The sequence below is a fragment of the Bufo gargarizans genome, chromosome 1 (assembly GCF_014858855.1).
Source record: "Bufo gargarizans isolate SCDJY-AF-19 chromosome 1, ASM1485885v1, whole genome shotgun sequence".
Classification (NCBI taxonomy): domain Eukaryota; kingdom Metazoa; phylum Chordata; class Amphibia; order Anura; family Bufonidae; genus Bufo; species Bufo gargarizans.
The window spans coordinates 126,239,238-126,266,663 of record NC_058080.1 but is presented as its reverse complement, the minus strand read 5'-3'; the positions used below and the strand labels follow the sequence as shown (position 1 = coordinate 126,266,663).

The 27,426-nt window shown below is 43.0% G+C and overlaps 1 protein-coding gene across 1 annotated transcript; it reads right to left on the bottom strand.

Annotated features, from left to right (window-relative positions):
* Positions 1-312: 312 nt before the first annotated feature.
* On the bottom strand, positions 313-27,426 carry LOC122935107 (indolethylamine N-methyltransferase-like). The gene is made up of 4 exons (XM_044290904.1): positions 27,190-27,426; positions 7,746-7,912; positions 3,667-3,877; positions 313-1,251 (listed from the first exon to the last, which is right to left on the bottom strand). Exons 2-4 carry the CDS (start codon positions 7,894-7,896, stop codon positions 822-824), a joined length of 792 nt encoding a protein of 263 aa, XP_044146839.1. The 5' UTR covers positions 7,897-7,912; positions 27,190-27,426; the 3' UTR covers positions 313-821.

The window sequence follows — 27,426 nt, the reverse complement described above, 5'->3', positions numbered from 1 at the left end:
TTGTTTTAGGCCTCTTGTACACGACAGTATGTATTTTGCGGTCCGCGAAAGACGGATCTGCAAAAAATACGGATGACATCCGCGTGCATTCTGTATTTTGCGGAATGGAACAGCTGGCCCCTAATAGAACAGTACTCTCCTTGTCCGTAATGCGGACAGTAATAGGACATGTCCTATTTCTTTGCGGAACGGAAATACGGACATACGGAAACGTAATCCACACAGAGAACCTTCCGTTTTTTTGCGGATCCGTTAAAATGAATTGTTCCGTATATGATACGCCCAAAAAAAACGCAACGGAAACGGAATGAAAATACATCCGTGTGCAATAGGCCTTATCGTTTTGGTCTTCGTGTTCCTTTAGGGTAAATCTGCTGCAGATCCACCGCAGTGAGCTTGTGAAGCGCACGTGCTATAGAGCGGTGGATGTGCTCTAAATGAGCTCCCACGAGACTTCAGTGTTGGTTGCTCGTCATGAAGGAGAAGGTGCAACGAAACAGCCCTCATTGCTCCTAGGGGCTCATTTGCATATTACAAAACATAAATTTTCTCAAGAATGCTGGCACCTAGGAAGATGGGTCCAAGACCGTTATGTTCAGCTGTCTCAGATGAGACTTTTTTTTATTGCTACTCATCTGATGACAGAAACTCTTTTTCAATACATTTTCAAATCTTATAGAAAAGCCTCTGGAAAATGGCAGGAAAAAAAAAAACACCTCAAAAATTCCACAAACCAACATACTGTGTATGTAGACATCTTTTTTTCAATATTTTGCTACAGATGCCTCAAAAAGGTTTTTCACGCCTCAAAAAGGTCCACTCTAAGTTTCCATCACTTTGCAGGCGACAACAAAGGCTTTTTGACTGTGATCTAAAGAATCAGTACAAGCTTCTCTCTCTAAATTCTCATAATGCACAATGGCAAAACCTGCATCGGTTAAAGTCTTTCTCAAGAAGGGGTCATCAATGTTGAAGAGATGGTAAAAGTCTTCTCCAATTTTAAAATAGGAACCGTTGATAGCTGCATAGATCAAGACATGGCCGCCAAGTTTCACAAGATCAGAGATTTTTCTCAGAGAGGTTTTCCACTCATCGTGATCCCTACTGATCGTTTCCATCCCCCAGACACACGTAACACAGTCGGCTCTCGGCAGGGCAAATGGTTTTGTTAGGTTACTTTTGCTGAAGTCACACTTCATGATGCGCTTCACTTTTGTTCTCAGCATCTCCTCAGCATCCTGCCACCCATCCCTGATAAAGAGAAGCATTTACGATGTAAGACTCTGTGTGGCTTATTGGTTATAGTTTACTATTGCTTTATAATACACAGTATAAATAAAATTAAAGGGATATTCCAGTTGTTAAAAGTTATCCCCTATCCACAGGATCAGGATGACTATTAGATCGTGGGGGGGGGGTGTCCTACCTCTGAGATCCCCACCGATCACAAGAACACAAAATGAATAGAGTGGAAGGTTGGACACACACACTTTCTCTCCATTCATCCATTCAGCTCCAGAAGATAACTTTGAAGAACCAGATCGATGTATCGATGGCCACTTATTTTCGCAGTCGAATGAGGAGGACGGCGCATGCGCAGCCTGTACAAGCGCGGTCCCGGCGACTGAGCCGGGTGTCAATTACAGTGCATAGAGGCGGGGTTAGGGCAGGGGAGGTACAGCCTGAAGTGAGGGAAGGGCTACCCCCTTGACTTCTAGCGTGACTTTTGGAGCTGGAAATGATTACTTTATAGCATATACAGCGCATGAAAGCGGCACAAGGATGTATAAGAACACACTGAAGATGATCTATAAGGTACTGTTGCTAGTTTATAAAGTGAAATTGAGGTGAAAGGTTCGCTTTAAAGATCTGGAGCAAAATCTCGCACAGCCATCATTCAATCAAGATGGCGGCAGCTGGCCCGTCGCGAGCAAATGGATGAGGTAAGTATGATTTTGTTTTTTGTTTTTTACCGCCATTCAATTCACTACCATTTTCCCTGAAATTCGGATTGAATTCCGTGCTGTGAGCATGCTGTGAGTTGTAGTTTCACAGCAACTGAAGTGACAAAGGATGATAATGCCTAGTATAATACATGGAGATGCAGTGACCCAGTGGATCACTGCTAGAAGGGTTAACAGGTTGAATTATTGCTAAACGGGGTAATGTACTTTCAATGCCTTTACTGTGATTTTAAGAGATGAAAATGGTAGCAAAGCTTAGTTATCATGCCCTGCTCAGTTGGAGGAGGCTGGCCCTTCTCTTCAGGTGTCAGGAGTGGTGTTGAGCGAATAAAATTTCAGGAAGTGGACTTCAATCTGAATTTCAGTGAAAATTTGATTCGCCGCAAAGCCCAATTTCCTCGTGCCTTGTGGTAGCGAATGGATTTTCCCTGAAATGTTGTAAAAAAACAAATAAAAACATCATACATAGGCCTCTTTCACACTTGCGTTGTCCGGATCCGTCATGTACTCCATTTGCCGGAATTACACGCCGGATCCGGAAAAACGCAAGTGAACTGAAAGCATTTGAAGACGGATCCGTCTTCAAAATGCGTTCAGTGTTACTATGGCAGCCAGGACGCTATTAAAGTCCTGGTTGCCATAGTAGTAGTGGGGAGCGGGGGAGCAGTATACTTACAGTCCGCGCGGCTCCCGGGGTGCTCCAGAATGACGTCAGAGCGCCCCATGCGCATGGATGACGTTTCCATGCGATCACGTGATCCATGCGCGTGGGGCGCCCTGACGTCACTCTGAAGCGCCCCCCCGGGAGCCGCACGGATGGTAAGTATGCTGCTCCCCCGGCTCCCCGCTACACTTTACCATGGCTGCCAGGACTTTAGCGTCCCGGCAGCCATGGTAACCATTCAGAAAAAGCTAAACGTCGGATCCGGCAATGCGCCGAAACGACGTTTAGCTTAAGGCCGGATCCGCATTAATGCCTTTCAATGGGCATTAATTCCGGATCCGGCCTTGCGGCAAGTGTTCAGGATTTTTGTCCGGAGCAAAAAGTGCAGCATGCTGCGGTATTTTCTCTGGCCAAAAAACTTTCCGGTCCGGAACTGAAGACATCCTGATGCATCCTGAACGGATTTCTCTCCATTCAGAATGCATTAGGATAATCCTGATCAGGATTCTTCCGGCATAGAGCCCCGACGACGGAACTCTATGCCGGAAGAAAAGAACTCAGGTGTGAAAGAGCCCTTAGCTAATCAATTTGCTCACGACGGGCCGGCCGCCGCCATATTGATTGAAGATCTTGCACAAAATCCCGTTTGCGGTGACGTATGACGTCACCAAGCCGCCTAACGTGATGACATTATCAGGGGCCGCGTGAGATTTCACTCCAGATCTTCTATCAAGATGGCGGTGACAGATGCCTTTTAATAAATTGGCACATCTCTGGCCCTCCGTGCACGAGAAACTCAAATTGACGGCAGATATGGGTTGGTGTAGGCTTCAGCTATCATTAACACCAGTTTTTGGTGTACATTATTGAAAATCCGGTGGGCCACGGGAAACCTTGCCCCTTCCACCAAGCCAAGCCCCCTTTCTCCCCACTTTAGAAGTTCAAAAAGTTGTAAAATTATAGCCCAAATATGCCGTGTGCCATAATTAGCAACTTTTTTACGCCACAATAAATCCGACCCCCTATTTTATACTGAACCTGCTTGTCCCTTTCAGCTCCATAAAGAGTTTCAAGGTATGAGTCCAATCAAAAGAGTCTGGATCTTTATTCTTCCACAGTTCCAGCTCTCTGATGGAGGCGTCATTGAACTTTAGAATTGAAATTTCTTCAACAAACTCACAAACCGAAAGGAGATGAACAATAATGGGGCTGAGACTGACGTCAGTCACGGTTTTCCCACTAAGTAAACCTGCAAACAGAGAAAAGAAAAGCTTTATATTGTACAAATTATCAGCTATTTTTGGATATATGTCTCAGCATAATGAATGATTTTGGGTTGGCTGATCACCAGTGAAGCATGAAGAACTCTACTTTTCGTAGAGTTCTTCATAATGGCCCTCACATTTACCATTACCTCTTTTTTTGACTGGGTACCATCAGTCTGGACACAGTTGACCCACATCAGCCAAACAAATTACAATTCAATATTGCGACGTGCTAGCAAAAGCCTTCACAGGCTGCAATCCACAACATAACCACTGGGTGGCTACAAAGTCACATAGAGATTACAGATATCAAGACAAAGCAGTGGTGCATCTACCATAGAGGCGGACCCGTTGGAAAGGAGGTCCGGCCGTGATCTGCTTCTCCTGTTCCCAACATAGATTCACTGTATTTTCCAGCAGCCACCACTTGGGGGAGCACAGTGTAAAGAAATTATTTATAGCTTCCATTGCAATTGTATACAGTCATGGCCAAAAGTTTTGAGAATTCCATAAATATTGAAAATTGGAAAAGTTGCTGCTTAAGTTTTTATAATAGCAATTTCCATATACTCCAGAATGTTATGAAGTGAGATCAGATAAATTGCATAGTCCTTCCTTGCCATGAAAATTAACTAAATCCCCAAAAAAACTTTCCACTGCATTTCATTGCTGTCATTAAAGGACCCGCTGAGATCATTTCAGTAATCGTCTTGTTAACTCAGGTAAGAATGTTGACGAGCACAAGGCTGGAGATCGTTATGTCAGGCTGATTGGGTTAAAATGGCAGACTTGACCTGTTGAAAGGAGGGTGATGCTTGAAATCATTGTTCTTCCATTGTTAACCATGGTGACCTGCAAAAACGTGCAGCCATCATTGTGTTGCATAAAAATGGCTTCACAGGCAAGGATATTGTGGCTACTAAGATTGCACCTCAATCAAAAATGTATAGGATCATCAAGAACGTCAAGGAAAGACATTCAATTCTTGTTAAGAAGGCTTCAGGGCGTCCAAGAAAGTCCAGAATGCACCAGGATCGTCTCCTAAAGAGGATTCAGCTGCGGGATCGGAGTGCCACCAGTGCAGAGCTTGCTCAGGAATGGCAGCAGGCAGGTGTGAGCGCATCTGCACGCACAGTGAGGCGAAGACTTTTGGAAGATGGCCTGGTGTCAAGAAGGGCAGCAAAGAAGCCACTTCTCTCCAAAAAAAACATCAGGGACAGATTGATCTTCTGCAGAAAATATGGTGAATGGACTGCTGAGGACTGGGGCAAAGTCATATTCTCTGATGAAGCCTCTTTCCGATAGTTTGGGGCATCAGGAAAAAGGCTTGTCCGGAGAAGAAAAGGTGAGCGCTACCATCAGTCCTGTGTCATGCCAACAGTAAAGCATCCTGAGATCATTCATGTGTGGGGTTGCTTCTCATCCAAGGGAGTGGGCTCACTCACAATTTTGCCCAAAAACACAGCCATGAATAAAGAATGGTACCAAAACACCCTCCAACAGCAACTTCTTCCAACAATCCAACAACAGTTTGGTGAAGAACAATGCATTTTCCAGCACGATGGAGCACCGTGCCATAAGGCAAAAGTGATAACTAAGTGGCTCGGGGACCAAAACTTTGACATTTTGGGTCCATGGCCTGGAAACTCCCCAGATCTGAATCCCATTGAGAACTTGTGGTCAATCCTCAAGAGGCGGGTGGACAAACAAAAACCCACTAATTCTGACAAACTCCAAGAAGTGATTATGAAAGAATGGGTTGCTATCAGTCAGGAATTGGCCCAGAAGTTGATTGAGAGCATGCCCTCTGTCGAATTGCAGAGGTCCTGAAAAAGAAGGGCCAACACTGCAAATACTGACTCTTTGCTTAAATGTCATGTAATTGTCGATAAAAGCCTTTGAAATGTATGAAGTGCGTGTAATTATATTTCACTACATCACAGAAACAACTGAAACAAAGATCTAAAAGCAGTTTAGCAGCAAACTTTGTGAAAACTAATATTTGTGTCATTCTCAAAACTTTTGGCCACGACTGTACATTTCTATGCACTAGTGGTGGCCGAAGGCAGACAATTTTATAATAGCCTTTGTGACGGGAAACAGTTATCTAGTATGAGCCATTTTCACTGTAAATTTGCATTTCATTGCTGTCATTAAAGGACCCGCTGAGATCATTTCAGTAATCGTCTTGTTAACTCAGGTGAGAATGTTGACGAGCACAAGGCTGGAGATCGTTATGTCAGGCTGATTGGGTTAAAATGGCAGACTTGACCTGTTGAAAGGAGGGTGATGCTTGAAATCATTGTTCTTCCATTGTTAACCATGGTGACCTGCAAAAACGTGCAGCCATCATTGTGTTGCATAAAAATGGCTTCACAGGCAAGGATATTGTGGCTACTAAGATTGCACCTCAATCAAAAATGTATAGGATCATCAAGAACGTCAAGGAAAGACATTCAATTCTTGTTAAGAAGGCTTCAGGGCGTCCAAGAAAGTCCAGAATGCACCAGGATCGTCTCCTAAAGAGGATTCAGCTGCGGGATCGGAGTGCCACCAGTGCAGAGCTTGCTCAGGAATGGCAGCAGGCAGGTGTGAGCGCATCTGCACGCACAGTGAGGCGAAGACTTTTGGAAGATGGCCTGGTGTCAAGAAGGGCAGCAAAGAAGCCACTTCTCTCCAAAAAAAACATCAGGGACAGATTGATCTTCTGCAGAAAATATGGTGAATGGACTGCTGAGGACTGGGGCAAAGTCATATTCTCTGATGAAGCCTCTTTCCGATAGTTTGGGGCATCAGGAAAAAGGCTTGTCCGGAGAAGAAAAGGTGAGCGCTACCATCAGTCCTGTGTCATGCCAACAGTAAAGCATCCTGAGATCATTCATGTGTGGGGTTGCTTCTCATCCAAGGGAGTGGGCTCACTCACAATTTTGCCCAAAAACACAGCCATGAATAAAGAATGGTACCAAAACACCCTCCAACAGCAACTTCTTCCAACAATCCAACAACAGTTTGGTGAAGAACAATGCATTTTCCAGCACGATGGTGCAATAAGGCAAAAGTGATAACTAAGTGGCTCGGGGACCAAAACGTTGACATTTTGGGTCCATGGCCTGGAAACTCCACAGATCTTAATCCCATTGAGAACTTGTGGTCAATCCTCAAGAGGCGGGTGGACAAACAAAAACCCACTAATTCTGACAAACTCCAAGAAGTGATTATGAAAGAATGGGTTGCTATCAGTCAGGAATTGGCCCAGAAGTTGATTGAGAGCATGCCCTCTGTCGAATTGCAGAGGTCCTGAAAAAGAAGGGCCAACACTGCAAATACTGACTCTTTGCTTAAATGTCATGTAATTGTCGATAAAAGCCTTTGAAATGTATGAAGTGCGTGTAATTATATTTCACTACATCACAGAAACAACTGAAACAAAGATCTAAAAGCAGTTTAGCAGCAAACTCTGTGAAAACTAATATTTGTGTCATTCTCAAAACTTTTGGCCACGACTGTACATTTCTATGCACTAGTGGTGGCCGAAGGCAGACAATTTTATAATAGCCTTTGTGACGGGAAACAGTTATCTAGTATGAGCCATTTTCACTGTAAATTTGTCAGAAATGTGGGGTCACGCTTTGCTTTCCTCACTGCCTGGCAGTCTTTGACACACATGTACTGACAAAATGGGTGGGGAAGAGGGGCCTATGCTAAATTTTGTTATGGGCTCTATGAGATCTGTGCACGCCTCTGGGGCATTCCGTATTATCCCAAAACCATGTTTTTTTTTGTTTTTTATTAAATGGTCATATTTTGTCACCCGTCTTGGAAAGACACATCTGTACAGTTTATGTCACATACCTGAGCTAAATACTTTATAGAAACATTTCATCAGGTCTATTGTCGACTCCTTAAAAATGGAGTAGGGAACATTTTGAGAAAAATATTCATGTAGAAGCCTCTTGGTGTTGACCTCATGACTAGGATAGTACAGTTTTAAACCGGGATCCATCTTCTTTGTATATTTTCTAGGATATAAGGAGTTTTGATTAGTGTATGATGATGTAAATACCGTACTATAGTCAGTAATACATTTAGAATTTAAGATAAAATGTGGACGTGGCAGAGCTGATCTTGTTATTTGGCATAACTAATGATGATATCACCAAGTGTTATCTGTGTTTTTCCATAGGACTATGGTCCTAAAATATTGCAGCCGATGAACCCTCACGTCCTATATCCTTTCTAGATTGTACTGTGCACACAGGAGGCAGGTTCAGCAGTCATCTCATTCAAAATCAAAGGGTGGGATTACAATGAAAGGTAATGTCATTCTACAGGGTGGCCCACGAGAAAGGAGCCTGCCTCCAGCGATAGTATGACAAGATGAACCAGCATGTGGATTGTTTTTTGTTTATTACCCACAAGTCACAAAAGACGCTGAAAGTGGTCCCCATTCACGTCTATGCATCTTTGGGCACGTCAGATTATGTGGGCCAGGGATGCTCAACCTGCAGCCCTCCAGCTGTTGTAAAACTGCAACTCCCACCATGGCCTGCTATAGGCTGTCCAGGCATGCTGAGAGTTGTAGTTTTGCAACAGCTGGAGAGCCGCAGGTTGGGCATCCCTGATGTGGGCTGATACTGCTTGCAGCTCTTCAACAGTGATGCTGCAGAAGAAAAAAAATGTCCCAACAAGATGGGGGAACATGCCGCACCTCACAGATCTTACTGGAGGGGTTCATGAACTGTTTACAGAGGAGCGAACTGTAAGCAAGAGGTTATGGCCACCACGTTCCTCGGACTTTTATCTGAGCAATTTTTATCTGTCAGGAAATTGAAAACAGAAAGTGTCTGCTAACAATCCACATCTTCTGGAGGAACTCAAGAAGAACATCACAAACACCATCCACAGCATCACAAGCTGTATCAGCCAACACAATCCGACCTGCCCAAAGATGCAGAGACCTGAACGGGGGCCACTTTTAGCATCTTTTGGGACTTGTGGGTAATTAAAAAATACAAGCCACTTGCTCGTTCATCTTGTCATTAGGGGGGGCCACTGGCTTCACCCTAGAAAGCCGGACCTCATTGTCTGTGTCTCAAACCACGCCCACAATACAACAAACCACACCCACAACACCACAAACCACGCCTACAAACCACATGAAGCCACGCCTCCACCACCACCAGGCGGAAACACAGGGGGGGGTGAGGGAAGAACTTTATGAATGGAAGGTGAGCGGCGGCAGCTGGGATGCTTCTCTTCCCCTCAGTCAGCCATAGGGAGCCATATCTGTGGCTCTAGTGACTGACTGGGGGTGAGAGAAGCCTCGGTCAGTTGCTGCTACTGAAAAGGAGGTCATCCATATGTCCGTCCAGGCACTGCGCTGGACGGAGGACAGGGAGCCTGAAAACCGGACGTCTGGCCACCCTACTTGTCATACTATCGCTAGAGGAGGCTACTTTCTCGTGGGCCACCCAGGGGAGGTATTGTTTTTGAATAAATTTGTATTTTCACATTATCTGACACAGCATGTTTTTCCTCATGTTTGATCTTGACATGTGTTTTGTACTGCAGCTGCATTTTTGCACATTCTCTTTTACCAAAGAGAACTAAAAAAAATGACATCCTGGAGGCTGAGAGGCCTTTGCCAGGATTTGGGCCGTACTATTTCCCCTTGTGGAGACCTCCTAGTAGTCAAAAAAAGTGTTATAGTCCTCTGGATTAATGGGAAAAAATATGTAAATGAGCTCTCCTTCCAAAATGATAAGAAAGCTAAGCCTATTCTATATGTTAATATTTAACCTTTTAAACAGGCCTTGAGACATAAGTTGGATAATAGCTAAGCCAATACCTCATCTGCATATGGCCTTTTTTGGGTCATGGTCCCTATAGTGGCATCAATGGCACAGCTTTCTATATTTTTTTTTTAAAGAGCTAATTTGCACCCTTTTTTCCCCCCAGAGAAGCATTGCATGGCCTATAACACTCTTTACACCTACTAGGCACTCTCCACAAGGAGAAATAGAAAAGTAGTACTGCCTGGATCTGCACATTTTCAACTGATTATTGACACCGACTCTTACATGAAACTTATAGGAGACCCCACACATAAGGTTTTTATAGTGTCATCCTAAGAAAATGGAATAAAACATCTGCCAGTAGGATAAACGCTGCATACTCCCTGAGAGGGTTGATCCTGCTGATGAAATAGATATCCACCTAGGGAAAATTGGTTATGACTTTCCCAAGAAAAATGATGGCTTCAGAGCACTGAAGGGCTTGGCAGTGCACTGGAGCCCTCATTTGTATAAATAATGTTTCCCCCCCCCCCCCCCTCTGGAGAACACTGTAACCAATTTTTTACAAGACAGTCCAGATAGGCCTGACACAGACGAGCGAGGTCAGTGTGATTATCTCGCTGTGTGTGTCAGTGTCCTCTAACAGGAGAGCACTGCATTGTAATGATTTATAATGCTGTGTGATCCTGAGAGTCATGGAATCTATTGAATAACACTGCCAGCATTACTGAGAGAGGGAAGGGAATGTCAGGCCAATCAGAGCTTGGGTCTGGCATCCAATCAGAAGGCTGGGCTGGGAATTTAAACCAAGCAATGCTTCTCATTGCCTATGTGTCCTGGCTTCCATGAATTGTACTACTCTCACTCCTGCATTAAAACTCCCAGTGATGTGACTTTTGGTTTGTTTCTGTATTAACCCTTAGTCTGCAGTTTGGACTTCTATGGATTCTCCTGGTGAATTGACATTTTGCTTGTCCCTGGATTTACCCCTTGTCTACTATTCCGGCTGTATCTGTCTCTCTTGGTCGTGTCCCTGCTTGACAACTACTCTTTTGCACCTCTGCTATTAGTGAGCTCCCACCAGTTTTCTACTACATTACGCTGCAGTTATAACTTGGGTCCCTGGCAACCAAGTCCATCTGACCTAGTGGTGAACTCTGGTGAAGATATAGGGGTAACGTTAAGGAAGGTTGGTTTGCAGGCTGATGTTCCAGATAGTGACTTTAGTACTGTTGAATATGGATAATCCAAGATACATCTCATAAAACCAAGGGGGAGATTTATCAAACTGGTGTAAAGTAGAACAGACTTAGTTGCCCATAGCGACCAATCAGATTTTACCTTTCATTTTTCACAGCTCCTTTGGAAAATAAAAGGAGGAATCTGATTGGTTGCTATGGACAACTAAGCCAGTTCTACTTTACACCAGTTTGATAAATCTCCTCCCAAGTCTTTTTATTCCAGTGATGGTTCCAGGTTACATTTACTGTGAGAGTGAGTTGGTGCAGCCTGCAACCTAAAATACATACACTCACCTAAAGAATTATTAGGAACACCATACTAATACGGTGTTGGACCCCCTTTTGCCTTCAGAAATTTCTTAATTTTACGTGGCATTGATTCAACAAGGTGCTGATAGGATTCTTTAGAAAAATGTTGGCCCATATTGATAGGATAGCATCTTGTAGTTGATGGAGATTTGAGGGATGCACATCCAGGGCACGAAGCTCCCGTTCCACCACATCCCAAAGATGCTCTATTGGGTTGAGATCTGGTGAAACCAATTTGAAATGATTCGAGCTTTGTGACATGGTGTGCATTATCCTGCTGGAAGTAGCCATCAGAGGATGGGTACATGGTGGTCATAAGGGATGGACATGGTCAGAAACAATGCTCAGGTAGCCCGTGGCATTTAAACGATGGCCAATTGGCACTAAGGGGCCTAAAGTGTGCCCAGAAAACATCCCCCACACCATTACACCACCACCAGCCTGCACAGTAGTAACAAGGCATGATGGATACATGTTCTCATTCTGTTTACGCCAAATTCGAGACTCATCAGACCAGGCAACATTTTTCCAGTCTTCAACAGTCCAATTTTGGTGAGCTTGTGCAAATTGTAGCCTCTTTTTCCTATTTGTAGTGGAGATGAGTGGTACCCGGTGGGGTCTTCTGCTGTTGTAGCCCATCCACCTCAAGGTTCTACGTGTTGTAGCTTCACAAATGCTTTGCTGCAGACCTCGGTTGTAACGAGTGGTTATTTCAGTCAACGTTGCTCTTCTATCAGCTTGAATCAGTCGGCCCATTCTCCTCTGACCTCTAGCATCGGTAAAGGGATTTTCGCCCACAGGACGGCCGCATACTGGATGTTTTTCCCTTTTCACACCATTCTTTGTAAACCCTAGAAATGGTTGTGCGTGAAAATCCCAGTAACTGATGACTAGATAATCGCATTAATGAGAAATAGAACAGGTGTTCCTAATAATTCTTTAGGTGAGTGTACACTGCACCATTAAAAAAGAGAATAAATGAGAGTAACATAACATGCAGCAACTTCAGGCATTTCTCTTCCGTGCATACATTTGAGTTCATTTCACTTTTCTTGACTTGAACTAGTCTAGAAACCAGAGAGAGGACAAGACTGGACCTGGACCGCCTTCCACACAAGAGGCCATTTGGATTTTTCAGTGAAGTACCCCGTCTCCTAAAGCCTCATTCACACGTCAATGTCCGTGCTCGAATCCATGAGAAGATGGTCAGTGATGCATCTGTGAAGCTGTCCGTGAAGGATCCGTGTTGGGTCCGTGTGTCCGTTTTTTGCTGTCTGTGTGTCCTCTGTATTTCACTGACCCTGCACAGCTGAAAAATTATTTTCAAAGCATCTTTTCTTAACGATCCATGAAACACAGATGGCATCCGTGTTGCATCTGTGGTTTTCACAGACCCATAGACTAGAATGGGCGTGATGGATCCGTGAACACGTGCAAAATAGAGCATGCATCCGTGCTAAAAACACTGATATGTGAATCGTCTACATTTTTCAAACCAGCACCTGGATCTGAATATTTTTGGAATTGAATGTAATTAAAAATGTAGTACTGCCTCTGAGGTACATTAAAATGTATCCATATAGCGCCACCTACTGTTTGTCCTTTTCTTTATTTTTTTCTATTTTCACCTCACTGAGATGGTTTCACGTGCTCAGTTTAAATCTTCTGTTAGAAGTCGTGACAGTTACAGGGGAAGAACTCCCGCACCTGAGAAAGGACACACCACTTTGAGAAAGGAAACACCCCCGAGAAAGGACACGTCCCCTGAGCTGCCAGCCTGAAATAAACCTATTTGGGAGATCTCTGGACCCATGTGAGGTACAGGGCAGGTTCTAGCTTTGTTAGAAGGCGATTGTCATGTTCTATAGGATATCTGATTTTCATTTTCATCTAGCATTTTATCTGCCTTTAAACATGATCAATCCCTTTAAAAATGTAAGACTTAGGTCTCGCGCACACATTGCGTATTACGTGCAGATTTGCTGCTCGGATTTGCATTCTGTGAACCGGCTAAGCAGATAAGACTCCAGGAAAGCAGTCTACATGTTTTGAAAATTTCCACATGTTAATTAACCTGCGTTACGGTGGACGTGCTTGAACACTATAAGAAAAAGTGGCGGCCCCTCTGGTGGCTGGGACCATGGGAGGGCTCATAGGCTTGCGCTTTTTTCCATAGTGTGCAAGCATGGCCACCACTGAAGGATTGCAGGGTGGTCATAACCATGGAAACGAGCAGTGTGTAATGTGATGGAAAAATGCATCCATCCAGCAAAGGAAGCAATATGGATAATAACAGTACATTAGTAAGTGCCTTTAACTTTATCTACATGATAAGTGTCATTTTCTGAAGTGAGACAACCCCTTTAACCCCTTCCTGACCAGTGCCTTAATAGTAAGGAGCTGCGGGAAGTGACTGGCCCCCGGGCATAATCGCTTGGGAACCGGGGTGCGATGGCTGCCATGTTAGCTAAGGGCTGGGGAGGTATCTCCGCCCCCCCCCCCCCCCTGCAGCCCCGATCGCTGCTATTGGCCGATTCCATAGACCGGCCCATCGCAGCTGTGGGGGTGCTTTGCTGGTGACACTGTTGGGGATTTATTCAAAATTGAAGGCATACTGAACCAGCATGGCTACCACAGCATCTTGCAGCGGCATGCTATTCCATCCGGTTTGCATTTAGTTGGACCATTATTTATTTTTCAACAGGACAATGACCCCAAACACACCTCTAGGCTGTGTAAGGGCTATTTGACCATCAAGGAGAGTGATGGGGTGCTGCGCCAGATGACCTGGCCTCCACAGTCACCGGACCTGAACCCAATCGAGATGGTTTGGGGTGAGCTGGACCAAAGAGTGAAGGCAAAAGGGCCAACAAGTGCTAAGCATCTCTGGGAACTCCTTCAAGACTGTTGGAAGACCATTTCAGGTGACTACCTCTTGAAGCTCATCAAGAGAATGCCAAGAGTGTGCAAAGCAGTAATCAAAGCAAAAGGTGGCTACTTTGAAGAACCTAGAATATGACATATTTTCAGTTGTTTCACACTTTTTTGTTATGTATATAATTCCACATGTGTTAATTCATCGTTTTGATGCCTTCAGTGTGAATCTACAATTTTCATAGTCATGAAAATAAAGAAAACTCTTTGAATGAGAAGGTGTGTCCAAACTTTTGATCTGTACTGTATATATAATTCAATTTTAGGTACTGTTAGTGTACTGTAGATTTTTGCGTGCACTTGTACTGCGCCTGCTGAGTGCTGCTCAGTAATTTTTATTGATCACACCTCTGCTCATTTAAAAAAAATCTTTTTTTATAGTAGATGGAAAATTTTCCCTAAATTTTTATATTTATTTTCTTAGCTTTTTCTTTTTTTTTTATTCTCTTATTTTTTTTTCCTTCCCCTAAATCTTATTGGAAGTTTATTACAAGCCCCCTCACGTGTGAAATCATTACATACACCTCCCTGACACTTTACACACACACAAAAATAAAAATGTACCAGATAAAGTACTCGGCTGAAGAGGCCAGCGAGGGAGAAGAGGATGCCACTTTCCTCTACCACCTTGTCATCATCATCTGCTGATGAGGGACCCTCTAGGCAGCCCCCCAGAGTGACCCCATATGGACCCTGCCCCCTGATGATTATCACCCCCTAAATTCCAGAGTTTGTGGAAAACTCTGGAATCCAAACTGACTGCATGGGCTTCCCAGAAATAGATTTTTGTCAAAATCTTTTTCAGTGACAATTTTGTAAATTTTATCGTGGCCCAAACAAATGTATATGCCCAGCAGTTTATTACCCAAAACCCCACATTGCCATACGCAAAACTCCTTGGTTGGACCCGAGTCTGGGGGCTTGTGCTGCATATGGGGCTTGTTAAAAAAACTGAAATTAGACAGTATTAGAGTGCGGATGTCTTGTACCACACTCCAATATTCAGTAATTCCATGGCCTGGAATAGATTTGAGTTGATTCTGAAATTTTTGCATTATAATGATAATGCACAGTGTCCGCCGCAAAATGACTCAACATTTGATGGGCTTTTTAAAATTAGGCCTATCCTTGACCACTTCAGCACCAAATCTGCTGCAGTGTACACTACAGAACAAAATATCTGTATAAATGAGTCCCTGGTACATTTCAAGGGGAGGGTAAGATTCCGCTAGGACCTGCCCAGCAACCGAGCAAGGTAGGGCATAAAAATGTGTAAACTCTGTGAGAGTAGCTCCGGGTACACCTATAGGTTCCAGGTTTATGAAGGGAAAGACTCCCGGATTGAACCCCCAGAATTCCCCCCCGTCCTAGTGCAATGACCAGGACCGTGGTACGGTTAGGCAGACGCCAAAATATGCAGTGGGTCCGGATATGGGTATATAAGTCTATAGTTTTTGATCGTGACGCCAATTGCAGCGTGCGCAGGGTACAATCTCAGGGCCCTTTAAGGTGTTGCAACTCACGTACCAGGTGAGGAATGCCAGAGTGGTGTAATGTCTCTGTATAGTAGTAGCAATAGTGTCAACGGTGTCTCCTACCTTGGTACGGCTGGACTCCTGGACCCTGGCTCACTTGCAATAAATGAGTGTGTTGCTAGTAGGAGTAATTGAGGGTTTTAGCAGCAGTAAATGAGATCCAGACATGGAATATAATTCAACTTGTCTTTACTAGAGGCAGCATTAATCCATATGAGGTACAGCAATAGTCCTTGGATCCCAGCAGGTATTGGCAATGTATGGCAGGGATCAATATCTCTTCTGCTTCTATCAGAACCGTGACGTGGTGCATGATGGGCTCCGATATCTCCATGACTGGAATATATTGGCAAAAGTCTCAGCTTTTAATACCTTCATTCATGTCTTGCCAGCATAGTCAGTGTTATATCTGTTTGGTGCATTCTCTCTCTGTGTTTCATATGATTGCTACATTCTGTGTAGTTTGCTCTTGTGGTGCATGTGGACCGCGCCGACATCCTCCATTGTATGCATATTTTGCTGGGGTTAGTCGATTACTGCGGTCCACATGCGGTCGGGCTGCTCCCCCAATAGAAGACACGCCACAGTGTCAGGGGTTTGGCAGCTCCTCCAGAATTGCCACTATATTTTTTTGTTTTTTGGTTTCTGCTTCTATCATGTGCCTGAAGAATATGGCAGGAATCTATATCTTCTGCTCTGTCTATCTTCTGTTGGTATGGGACTGACTAGCTGAGGAGGAATTTGGCTTCTCCTGGTCTCTGGATGGTACTCACAGTTATGCTCACAGGGAATGGTTTTCCTGGAGTTCTGGAGATGGCTGCTTGCTTGTCAACCAGCTGAGGCTGAAGGACTCAGACTGGGAATGAAGATCTTTGGTCTCAACCGAGACAAGATCCTGGTTTGGGATCCCTATCTCTGGATGCCCCTACCAGCACAGCCTTCCCCAAGCAGGGGTAGCTGGCACACTCTAACTCTAACTTCCTTTCCTCCCCATGAGGCAGGACATGGGCCAGCCCACTTCTGCTCATAGAGGGGGAGCTAAACTGGAATAAACTATTCCAGTTTAGAAACACTAAACTGTCTAAGGTCCTGCTGACACATTGCTGCCACCTGCTGGTGTACATGGAAATTACAGCAAATAATTGTAACAGGCTTAGAAAATGCACATTATTGAGGATGTGATATTAAATTGCACAAGATGACAGTACAAATACACTTAACAGGTTGTAGCGGGGTAAAAGAGTGTAGTAACATAACTCTGGGATGTTACACTAGGACTTAATGGGAAACTAGTGTGGGTCTTACTGCACCCACTGCTGGATAAGGGTTACCACCTCTATGTGGATAACTATTATACCAGCATACCCCTATTCACGTACCTAACTGTCAGATGTACTGTAGCTTGTGGCACAGTATGCAAAAATCAGAGAGGCCTCCCTAGATCCCCGATAGGGCAACTACAAAGAAAGGGTGAAAGCAGGGCTCTCCTCCATGAGAACATGCTGGCGGTTAAGTACAAGGACAAGAGGGACGTCCTTTTGCTGACCTTCATTCACACTAACACCAGCTCCCTTGCCCCTCTACGTGGTACCACTACCACTGTCCCCAAACCAGACTGCATTCTGGACTACAACAGGCACATGGGCAGGGTTGATCTTTCAGATCAATTCTGAAGCCCTACAGTGCCACACAAAAAACAACAGTGTGGTACAAAAAGCTGGCCGTGCACATTGTACAGTTGGCGCTGTACAATGCATACGTGCTATTTAACCGCCTCTGGACCGCCTAACGCAGGATTGCGGTCCGGAGGCGGCTGTCTCAGGCAGAGTGACGCATCGGCGCGCGCGTTCACAGGGACTGCAGGTAAGCGAGTGGATCTACAGCCTGCCAGCGTCGATCGTTCGCTGGCAGGCTGTAGATGCGATTTTTATAACCCCTAACAGGTATATTAGACGCTGTTTTGATAACAGCGTCTAATATACCTGCTACCTGGTCCTCTGGTGGTCCCTTTTGCTTGGATCGACCACCAGAGGACACAGGCAGCTCTGTAATAAGTAGCACCAAGCACCACACTACACTACACCCCACCTGTCACTTATTAACCCCTTATTAACCCCTGATCACCCCATATAGACTCCCTGATCACCCCCCTGTCATTGATCACCCCCCTGTAAGGCTCCATTCAGACGTCCGTATGTGTTTTACGGATCCACGGATCCGTGGATCGGATCCGCAAAACACATACGGATGTCTGAATGGAGCCTTACAGGGGGGTGATCAATGACAGGGGGTGATCACCCCATATAGACTTCCTGATCACCCCCCTGTCATTGATCACCCCCCTGTAAGGCTCCATTCAGACATCCGTATGTGTTTTACCGCTCCACGGATCCATGGATCGGATCCGCAAAACACATACGGACGTCTGAATGCTGAATGGAGCCTTACAGGGGGGTGATCAATGACAGGGGGGTGATCACCCCATATAGACTCCCTGATCACCCCCTGTCATTGATCACCCCCCTGTAAGGCTCCATTTAGACATTTTTTTGGGCACAAGTTAGTGGAAATTTTTTTTATATGTTTTTTTCTTACAGAGTCTCATATTCCACTAACTTGTGTCAAAAAATAAAATCTCACATGAACTCACGGAATCCAAATGCGTAAAATTTTTTAGACATTTATTTTCCAGACTTCTTCTCACGCTTTAGGGCCCCTAAAATGCCAGGGCAGTATAAATACCCCACATGTGACCCCATTTCGGAAAGAAGACACCCCAAGGTATTCGCTGAGGGGCATATTGAGTCCATGAAAGATTTAACTTTTTGTCCCAAGTTAGCGGAAAGGTAGACTTTGTGAGAAAAAAAAATAAAAATCAATTTACGCTAACTTGTGCCCAAAAAAAAATCTTCTATGACTCGCCATGCCCCTCATTAAATACCTTGGTGTGTCTTCTTTCCAAAATAGGGTCACATGTGGGGTATTTATACTGCCCTGGCATTTTAGGGGCCCTAAAGCGTGAGAAGAAGTCTGGAATCCAAATGTCTAAAAATGCCCTCCTAAAAGGAATTTGGGCCCCTTTGCGCATGTAGGCTGCAAAAAAGTGTCACACATGTGGTATGGCCGTACTCAGGAGAAGTAGGGCAATGTGTTTTGGGGTGTCATTTTACATATTCCCATGCTGGGTGAGATAAATATCTTGGTCAAATGCCAACTTTGTATAAAAAAAATTGGAAAAGTTGTCTTTTGCCGAGATATTTCTCTCACCCAGCATGGGTATATGTAAAAAGACACCCCAAAACACATTGCCCAACTTCTCCTGAGTACGGCGATACCACATGTGTGACACTTTTTTGCAGCCTAGGTGGGCAAAAGGGCACAAATTCCAAATAGCACCTTTAGGATTTCACAGGGCATTTTTTACACATTTTGATTTCAAACTACTTCTCACGCATTAGGGCCCCTAAAATGCCAGGGCAGTATAACTACCCTACAAGTGACCCCATTTTGGAAAGAAGACACCCCAAGGTATTCCGTGAGGGGCATGGCGAGTTCCTAGAATGTTTTATTTTTTGTCACAAGTTAGCGGAAAATGATGATTTTTTTTTTCTTACAAAGTCTTATATTCCACTAACTTGTGACAAAAAATAAAAAATTCTAGGAACTCGTCATGTCCCTTACAGAATACCTTGGGGTGTCTTCTTTCCAAAATGGGGTCACTTGTGGGGTAGTTATACTGCCCTGGCATTTTAGGGGCCCTAATGCGTGAGAAGTAGTTTGAAATTAAAATGTGTAAAAAATGCCCTGTGAAATCCTAAAGGTGCTCTTTGGAATGTGGGCCCCTTTGCCCACCTAGGCTGCAGAAAAGTGTCACACATGTGGTATTGCCGTACTCAGGAGAAGTTGGGCAATGTGTTTTGTGGTGTCATTTTACATATACCCATGCTGGGTGAGAGAAATATCTCGGCAAAAGACAACTTTTCCCATTTCTTTTATACAAAGTTGGCATTTGACCGAGATATTTATCTCACCCAGCATGGGTATATGTAAAATGACACCCCAAAACACATTGCCCAACTTCTCCTGAGTACGGCGATACCACATGTGTGACACTTTTTTGCAGCCTAGGTGGGCAAAGAAGCCCACATGCCAAAGAGCACCTTTAGGATTTCACAGGGCATTTTTTATACATTTTGATTTCAAACTACTTCTCACACATTAGGGCCCCTAAATTGCCAGGGCAGTATAAATACCCCACAAGTAACCCCATTTTGGAAAGAAGACACCCCAAGGTATTTCATGATGGGCATAGTGAGTTCATGGAAGTTTTTTTTTTTTGTCACAAGTTAGTGGAATATGAGACTTTGGAAAGAAAAAAAAAAAAACATCATTTTCCGCTAACTTGTGACAAAAAATAAAAAGTTCTATGAACTCACTATGCCCATCAGCGAATACCTTAGGGTGTCTACTTTCAGAAATGGGGTCATTTGTGTTTTTTTTTCTACTGTCTGGGCATTGTAGAACCTCAGGAAACATGACAGGTGCTGAGAAAGTCAGAGCTGCTTCAAAAAGCGGAAATTCTAATTTTTGTACCATAGTTTGTAAATGCTATAACTTTTACCCAAACCATTTTTTTTTTTTACCCAAACATTTTTTTTTATCAAAGATATGTAGAACAATAAATTTAGAGAAAAATTTATATATAGATGTCGTTTTTTTTTTATGTTTACAACTGAAAGTGAAAAATGTCATTTTTTTGCAAAAATTTCAGTAAATTTCGATTAATAACAAAAAAAGTAAAAATGTCAGCAGCAATTTAAAATACCACCAAATGAAAGCTCAATTAGTGAGAAGAAAAGGAGGTAAAATTCATTTGGGTGGTAAGTTGTATGACCGAGCAATAAACGGTGAAAGTAGTGTAGTGCAGAAGTGTAAAAAGTGGTCTGGTCATTAAGGGTGTTTAAGCTAGGGGGGCTGAAGTGGTTAAGTCTAGCGGACACTCAGCAACATTTCTTCACTTTCAAAAAGTAGTGATCAAGGCCCTAATTCTTTCAAACCAAGCAGAAGAGGGTCCCAGTACTTCTGTAAGTTACAGTGGCCGTGTTGTACCAGGACAACATTTCCCAGGTGAAGTTCCCCAGACAGCAAGAAAGGGAAGGACCCCAAAAAGATGCAGGGTTTGTTCAAAAAGGGGTATTAGGAAGGACACCATTTACCACTGCGAAACCTGCCCTGAAAAACCTGGCCTGTGCATGCAGGAGTGCTTCAGAATTTACGACTCATTCATGGAATAATTTCATCCTTGATGCTCCCTGTAGTTTTGCCACCTTATATCTCTAATTTTGTCCACACTGCTTACATATCCACTTTTCTCCAACCAATACATATTTATTTCTGTGAGACACCTCTTTGCTGAAAAGTACCATTTCCACCACTTTAAATGTTCGTACGGGGGTGCTCTTTCCAAAATGAGGTCACTTCTTGTTTTTCTTTATTTCTTGGAACCTCAAGAATTTTTTTAATGCAACATGGCAACTAAAATCTTTGTCTGCCAATTCAGGCCCAGCCAGCAAAATCCATATTGTGCTGTTTGCCTGCTGTGCGCCCATACAGCAGGCTACAAGCACATATGGGTGTTTCCTGAATGGGGAGAAAATGGGAACACATACTGGGGTGCATTTTCTCCTTTAACCCCTTGTAAAAGTGAAAAATTGGGGTCTGCTAGTAATTTTTCTTTTTTACAAATGTGTGCTTTGAAATTTTTTACAAGTGTTTCTGCCTTCTGTGAGACACCTGTTTGCTGAAAAGTACCATTTCCACCACTTAAAATGGGGTCACTTCTTGGGGTTTTTAATTGCTGGGGATGTCAGGATTTTTAAAAAAATGAGACATGGCACCTAAAATCCATGTCTGTCTATTTAGGGCTGCTTTAAAAATCCATATTTTACAGATTGCTGGCTATGCGCCAATACAGCGAACTACAAGCACATATAGGGTGTTGCCATAATAAAGAGAAAATGGGTAACACATACTATGGGTGCTTTTTCTCCTTTCACCCCTTGTGAAAGTGAAAAATATCGGTGTAAAGTCATTTTTTCGACATTTTTTTTAATTTTTCATATTCACAGCCAATTCCATTAATTACCTTTGGGGTCAAATTGCTCACTACATGCCTTGAAAGATTCTTTGAGGGGTGTAGTTTCCAGAATGGGGTCACTTTTTTGGGGTTTCCCCACTGTAGGGGTGCATCAGGGTGTGTTCAATTTCAAGATGGTGCCTGTCAATTATTCAGTAGAAATCTGCCCTCCATCAGCCATTTGGTGCTCCTTTCCTTCTGACCCCTCTGGTATGCCCATATTGCAGTATACATACAAGCACATATGAAGTATTGCCGTTATCAGGAGGAAATGGGCAACAAATTATGGGGTGTATTTTTTTCAGTTCCCCCTGTAAAATTTGAAAATTTGAGACTAAAGTCACTTTTGCTTTAAAAAAATGTAATTTTTCATTTTCACATTTATGTGTTTCCTAATTCTATGAAACATCTTTGGGGCCAAAGTGCTCACTACATGCCTTGAAAGATTCCTTGAGGGGTGTAGTTTCCAAAATGGGATCACTTTTGGGGATTTTTTACTGTATGGGATTCCAGTAAGGCTTCATGCACACGACCGTTCCATTTTTTGCGGTCTGCAAATTTCGGATCTGCAAAACACGAAAGCCGCCCTTGTGCTTTCCGCAATTTGCGGAACGGAACAGGTGGCCCATTGTAGAAATGCCTATTCTCGTCCGCAAAACGGACAAGAATAGGACATGTTATATTTTTTTTGCAGGGCCACGAAATGGAGCAACGGATGTGGACCGCACACGGAGTGCAGTCCGCATCTTTTGCGGCCCCATTGAAGTAGGGGACCACTGTATAGAAGGAGTTAACAGGGAGGGAGCTCCCTCCCTCTCCCATCGGGGCTGCTGTGCCTTTTCAGCTCCCAATTCTTGACGGGATCACAGAGGGAGGGGGCCCCCCTCCCTCCCCATAACCCGCTGTTCTGTTGTGGCAGTGGGTGATGGTTACCATGGCAACCGGACGCCTTCACAAGCTTCCAGCTGTCCATGGTGCTGATCAGACTTTGGCTAAAGGCAGAAGTCTGATCAGACTTTGTAAAGTGAAAATACAGTACAGTACACTACATAGTGTACTGTACTGTATTATACAGACATTAGACCCACTGGATCTTCAAGAACCAAGTCAAAAAAAGTAAGAAAAAGTTTAAAAAAAGTAAAAATAAAAAACACATTTATCACTGATTAAAAATGGCAAAAATAAAATGCACTACACATATTAGGTATTGCCGCATCCATAATAACCTGCTCTATAAAAATATCGCAAGACCTAACCCCTCAGGTGAATACTGTATAGAAAAAAGAAAAAACGGTGTAAAAAAAAAAGGCTTTTTTTTTCACCTTACATCACAAAAAGTGTAATAGCAAGCGATCAAAAAGTCAAACGCGCCCCAAAATAGTTCCAATCAAACTGTCATCTCATCCCGCAAAAATCATACTCTACCCAAGATAATCACCCAAAAACTGAAAATGGCTCTTGGACTATGGAGACACTAAAACATGATTTTTTTTTGTTTCAAAAAAGAAATAATTGTGTGAAACTTACATAAATAAAAAAAGTTGACATATTAGGTATCGCCGCGTCCATAATAACCTGCTCTATATAAATACCACATGATATAACCTGTCAGATGAATGTTGTAAATAACAAAAAATAAAAACGGTGCCAAAACAGCTAATTCTTGTTACCTTGCCCCACAAAAAGTGTAATATAGAGCAACCAAAAATCATATGTACCCTAAAATAGCACCAACAAAACTGCCACCCTATCCCGTAGTTTCCATAATGGGGTCACTTTTTGGAGTTTCTACTCTAGGGGTGCATCAGAGGGGCTTCAAATGGGGCATGGTGTCATGAAACCAATCCAGCAAAATTTGCCTTCTAAAAACCGTATGGCATTCCTTTCCTTCTGTGCCCTGCCATGTGCCCGTACAGCAGTTTACGACCACATATGGGGTATTTCTGTAAACTACAGAATCAGGGCCATAAATATTGAGTTTTGTTTGGCTGTTAACCCTTGCTTTGTAACTGAAAAAAATTGATTCAAATGGAAAATCTGCCAATAAATTTAAATTTTGAAATTTTATCTCTATTTTCCATTCATTCTTATGGAACATCTAAAGGTTGAACAAAGTTTGTGAAATCAGTTTTGAATACCTTGAGGGGTATAGTTTGTAAAATGGGGTAACTTTTGGGTGGTTTCTATTATGTAAGCCTCACAAAGTGACTTCAGACCTGAACTGGTCCTGAACTGGTTTTTTAGATTTTATGAAAAATTTCAAGATTTGCTTCTAAACTTCTAAGCCTTGTAACGTCCCCAAAAAATAAATTGACATTCACAAAATGATCCAAACATAGTAGACATATGGAGAATGTAAAGTAATAACTATTTTTTGAGGTATTACTAAACTATGTATTATAGAAGTAGAGAAATTAAAACTTGGAAATGAGCAAATTTTTCAAAATGTTTGGTAAATTTTGTATTTTTTTTATAAATAAAAATGATTTTTTTTTACTCCATTTTACCAGTGTCATGAAGTACAATATGTGATGAAAAAACAATCTCAGAATGGCCTGGATAAGTCAAAGCCTTTTAAAGTTATGCACACATAAAGTGACACTGGTCAGATCTGCAAAAAATGGCCGGGTCCTTAAAGTGAAATATGGCCGTGTCCTTAATGGGTTAAGCGCACACTCATTATTTTGTGTATCTGTTTTGATTGAGAATTGTCCTCACACGTTTTGAGTGTTGCCGCGCTCAATTTTGTTTTAACCATAGACTACTCATTCTTAAAATATACTAAAATGTTTTACACTTAGAAAGTCTGTTTCTTTCCTGCTTTTATTTTTCATTCAATTTTATTAGCATTTTATATAATGGGAATTTTATTAATACGATTTTATACAGGGAGTGCAGAATTATTAGGCAAGTTGTATTTTTGAGGATTAATTTTATTATTGAACAACAACCATGTTCTCAATGAACCCAAAAAACTCATTAATATCAAAGCTGAATATTTTTAGAAGTAGTTTTTAGTTTGTTTTTAGTTTTAGCTATTTTAGGGGGATATCTGTGTGTGCAGGTGACTATTACTGTGCATAATTATTAGGCAACTTAACAAAAAACAAATATATACCCATTTCAATTATTTATTTTTACCAGTGAAACCAATATAACATCTCAACATTCACAAATATACATTTCTGACATTCAAAAACAAAACAAAAACAAATCAGTGACCAATATAGCCACCTTTCTTTGCAAGGACACTCAAAAGCCTGCCATCCATGGATTCTGTCAGTGTTTTGATCTGTTCACCATCAACATTGCGTGCAGCAGCAACCACAGCCTCCCAGACACTGTTCAGAGAGGTGTACTGTTTTCCCTCCTTGTAAATCTCACATTTGATGATGGACCACAGGTTCTCAATGGGGTTCAGATCAGGTGAACAAGGAGGCCATGTCATTAGATTTTCTTCTTTTATACCCTTTCTTGCCAGCCACGTTGTGGAGTACTTGGACGCGTGTGATGGAGCATTGTCCTGCATGAAAATCATGTTTTTCTTACCTTGCAGACTTCTTCCTGTACCACTGCTTGAAGAAGGTGTCTTCCAGAAACTGGCAGTAGGACTGGGAGTTGAGCTTGACTCCATCCTCAACCCAAAAAGGCCCCACAAGCTCATCTTTGATGATACCAGCCCAAACCAGTACTCCACCTCCATCTTGCTGGCGTCTGAGTCGGACTGGAGCTCTCTGCCCTTTACCAATCCAGCCATCTGGCCCATCAAGACTCACTCTCATTTCATCAGTCCATAAAACCTTAGAAAAATCAGTCTTGAGATATTTCTTGGCCCAGTCTTGACGTTTCAGCTTGTGTGTCTTGTTCAGTGGTGGTCGTCTTTCAGCCTTTCTTACCTTGGCCATGTCTGAGTATTGCACACCTTGTGCTTTTGGGCACTCCAGTGATGTTGCAGCTCTGAAATATGGCCAAACTGGTGGCAAGTGGCATCTTGGCAGCTGCACGCTTGACTTTTCTTAGTTCATGGGCAGTTATTTTGCGCCTTGGTTTTTCCACACGCTTCTTGCGACCCTGTTGACTATTTTGAATGAAACGCTTGATTGTTCGATGATCACGCTTCAGAAGCTTTGCAATTTTAAGAGTGCTGCATCCCTCTGCAAGATATCTCACTATTTTTGACTTTTCTGAGCCTGTCAAGTCCTTCTTTTGACCCATTTTGCCAAAGGAAAGGAAGTTGCCTAATAATTATGCACACCTGATATAGGGTGTTGATGTCATTAGACCACACCCCTTCTCATTACAGAGATGCACATCACCTAATATGCTTAATTGGTAGTAGGCTTTCGAGCCTATACAGCTTGGAGTAAGACAACATGCATAAAGAGGATGATGTGGTCAAAATACTCATTTGCCTAATAATTCTGCACGTAGTGTACAGTATGTGCATTTTATACCAATAAGTACATGGCGCTTGTTGTGTACGCATGCCCTAACCCTTGCATCCTAGATAGACAGCTCTGATGTTTTTAAATGGGCTCTGAGCTGTCTGACCAAATAATGGGGATGAACAGTTATTAAAGGGTTAAACAACAGAGACTAGATAGTTTTTTTATCTCTGTCATTAGCGTGCCCTCCTGCCTGTGCTGTCTTTTTTAGGTGCAGGGTAAAATGAGATTGAACCTGATAGACTTACAGTATGCAAAATGTGATAGACATCAGTAATGCAATCTCGATTATGTCCACTAGATGTCAGTAGAACATTGCAGCAAATATTCCGACCGGACGCTGAAGAATCCACCTGTTCTTTACACCTAAAATATGGTCTGAAATATGCACGATTTGTATAAGGCAGGGATTCCCAACCTGCGACCATCCAGCTGTTGGAAAAATACAACTCCCAGCATGCCCTGATAGCTGGAGGCATGATGCAAGTTGTAGTTTTGCAACAGCTGGTGGGCGTCCCTGGTATAAGGCAATCTCCATTGTCTCATGAGCGTTGCCTGCCAACTAAATGCCTCTATTCAATGGATATTGCAAACGTTAACTTGACATTTTCAATGGGATGTGATGTTTTAAATATTATTTAATGTCAAGTTACGATTTCCTACCTCGGACAGGTGGAAGGTATGCATCTGTATATTCCTGTGATGTGTAGACGAGGGGAGTGCACCAAGAAATCCTAGCAAGTGCAATACTTAAATGTACATGTTCTGTGTGTGCAAGATAGGAAAAAGCCCACAGATGCAAACATCTCCTATGGTGGACCCTGCCTCGAGGCAGCAGAACCTGAAAAACCTTGTAAAAAGACAATTCTTCCTGACATGGAGAAAATGATATAGTCCATACCAGAGCCGCCGTCACAAGGCCAGAGACTGGAAGACGACTGCAGGGGAACCTCGCTGGACGAACAATATGGCAGCTGAACCCTTCCAGGACACTTCCTGATTCCTTGTCAATGTGAAGGAGACGCTATAGGTATTAATATATCATTTGGAGAGCAATTAAAGGGCGTTCACAGCGCAGGTTAATACTATGGTATGCAGAAGACATGACAGTGCCTGCCCTATAATGTCAGTGCTGGGA

Excerpts from the sequence above, each read along its gene's own strand:
- LOC122935107 (XM_044290904.1), bottom strand. The coding sequence starts at position 7,896 with ATGGATCCCGGTTTAAAACTGTACTATCCTAGTCATGAGGTCAACACC. Across the intron at positions 3,878-7,745 it reads CTATAAAGTATTTAGCTCAG|GTTTACTTAGTGGGAAAACC; the intron begins GTATGTGACATA and ends CTCTGTTTGCAG. Across the intron at positions 1,252-3,666 it reads GAGCTGAAAGGGACAAGCAG|GGATGGGTGGCAGGATGCTG; the intron begins GTTCAGTATAAA and ends TCTCTTTATCAG.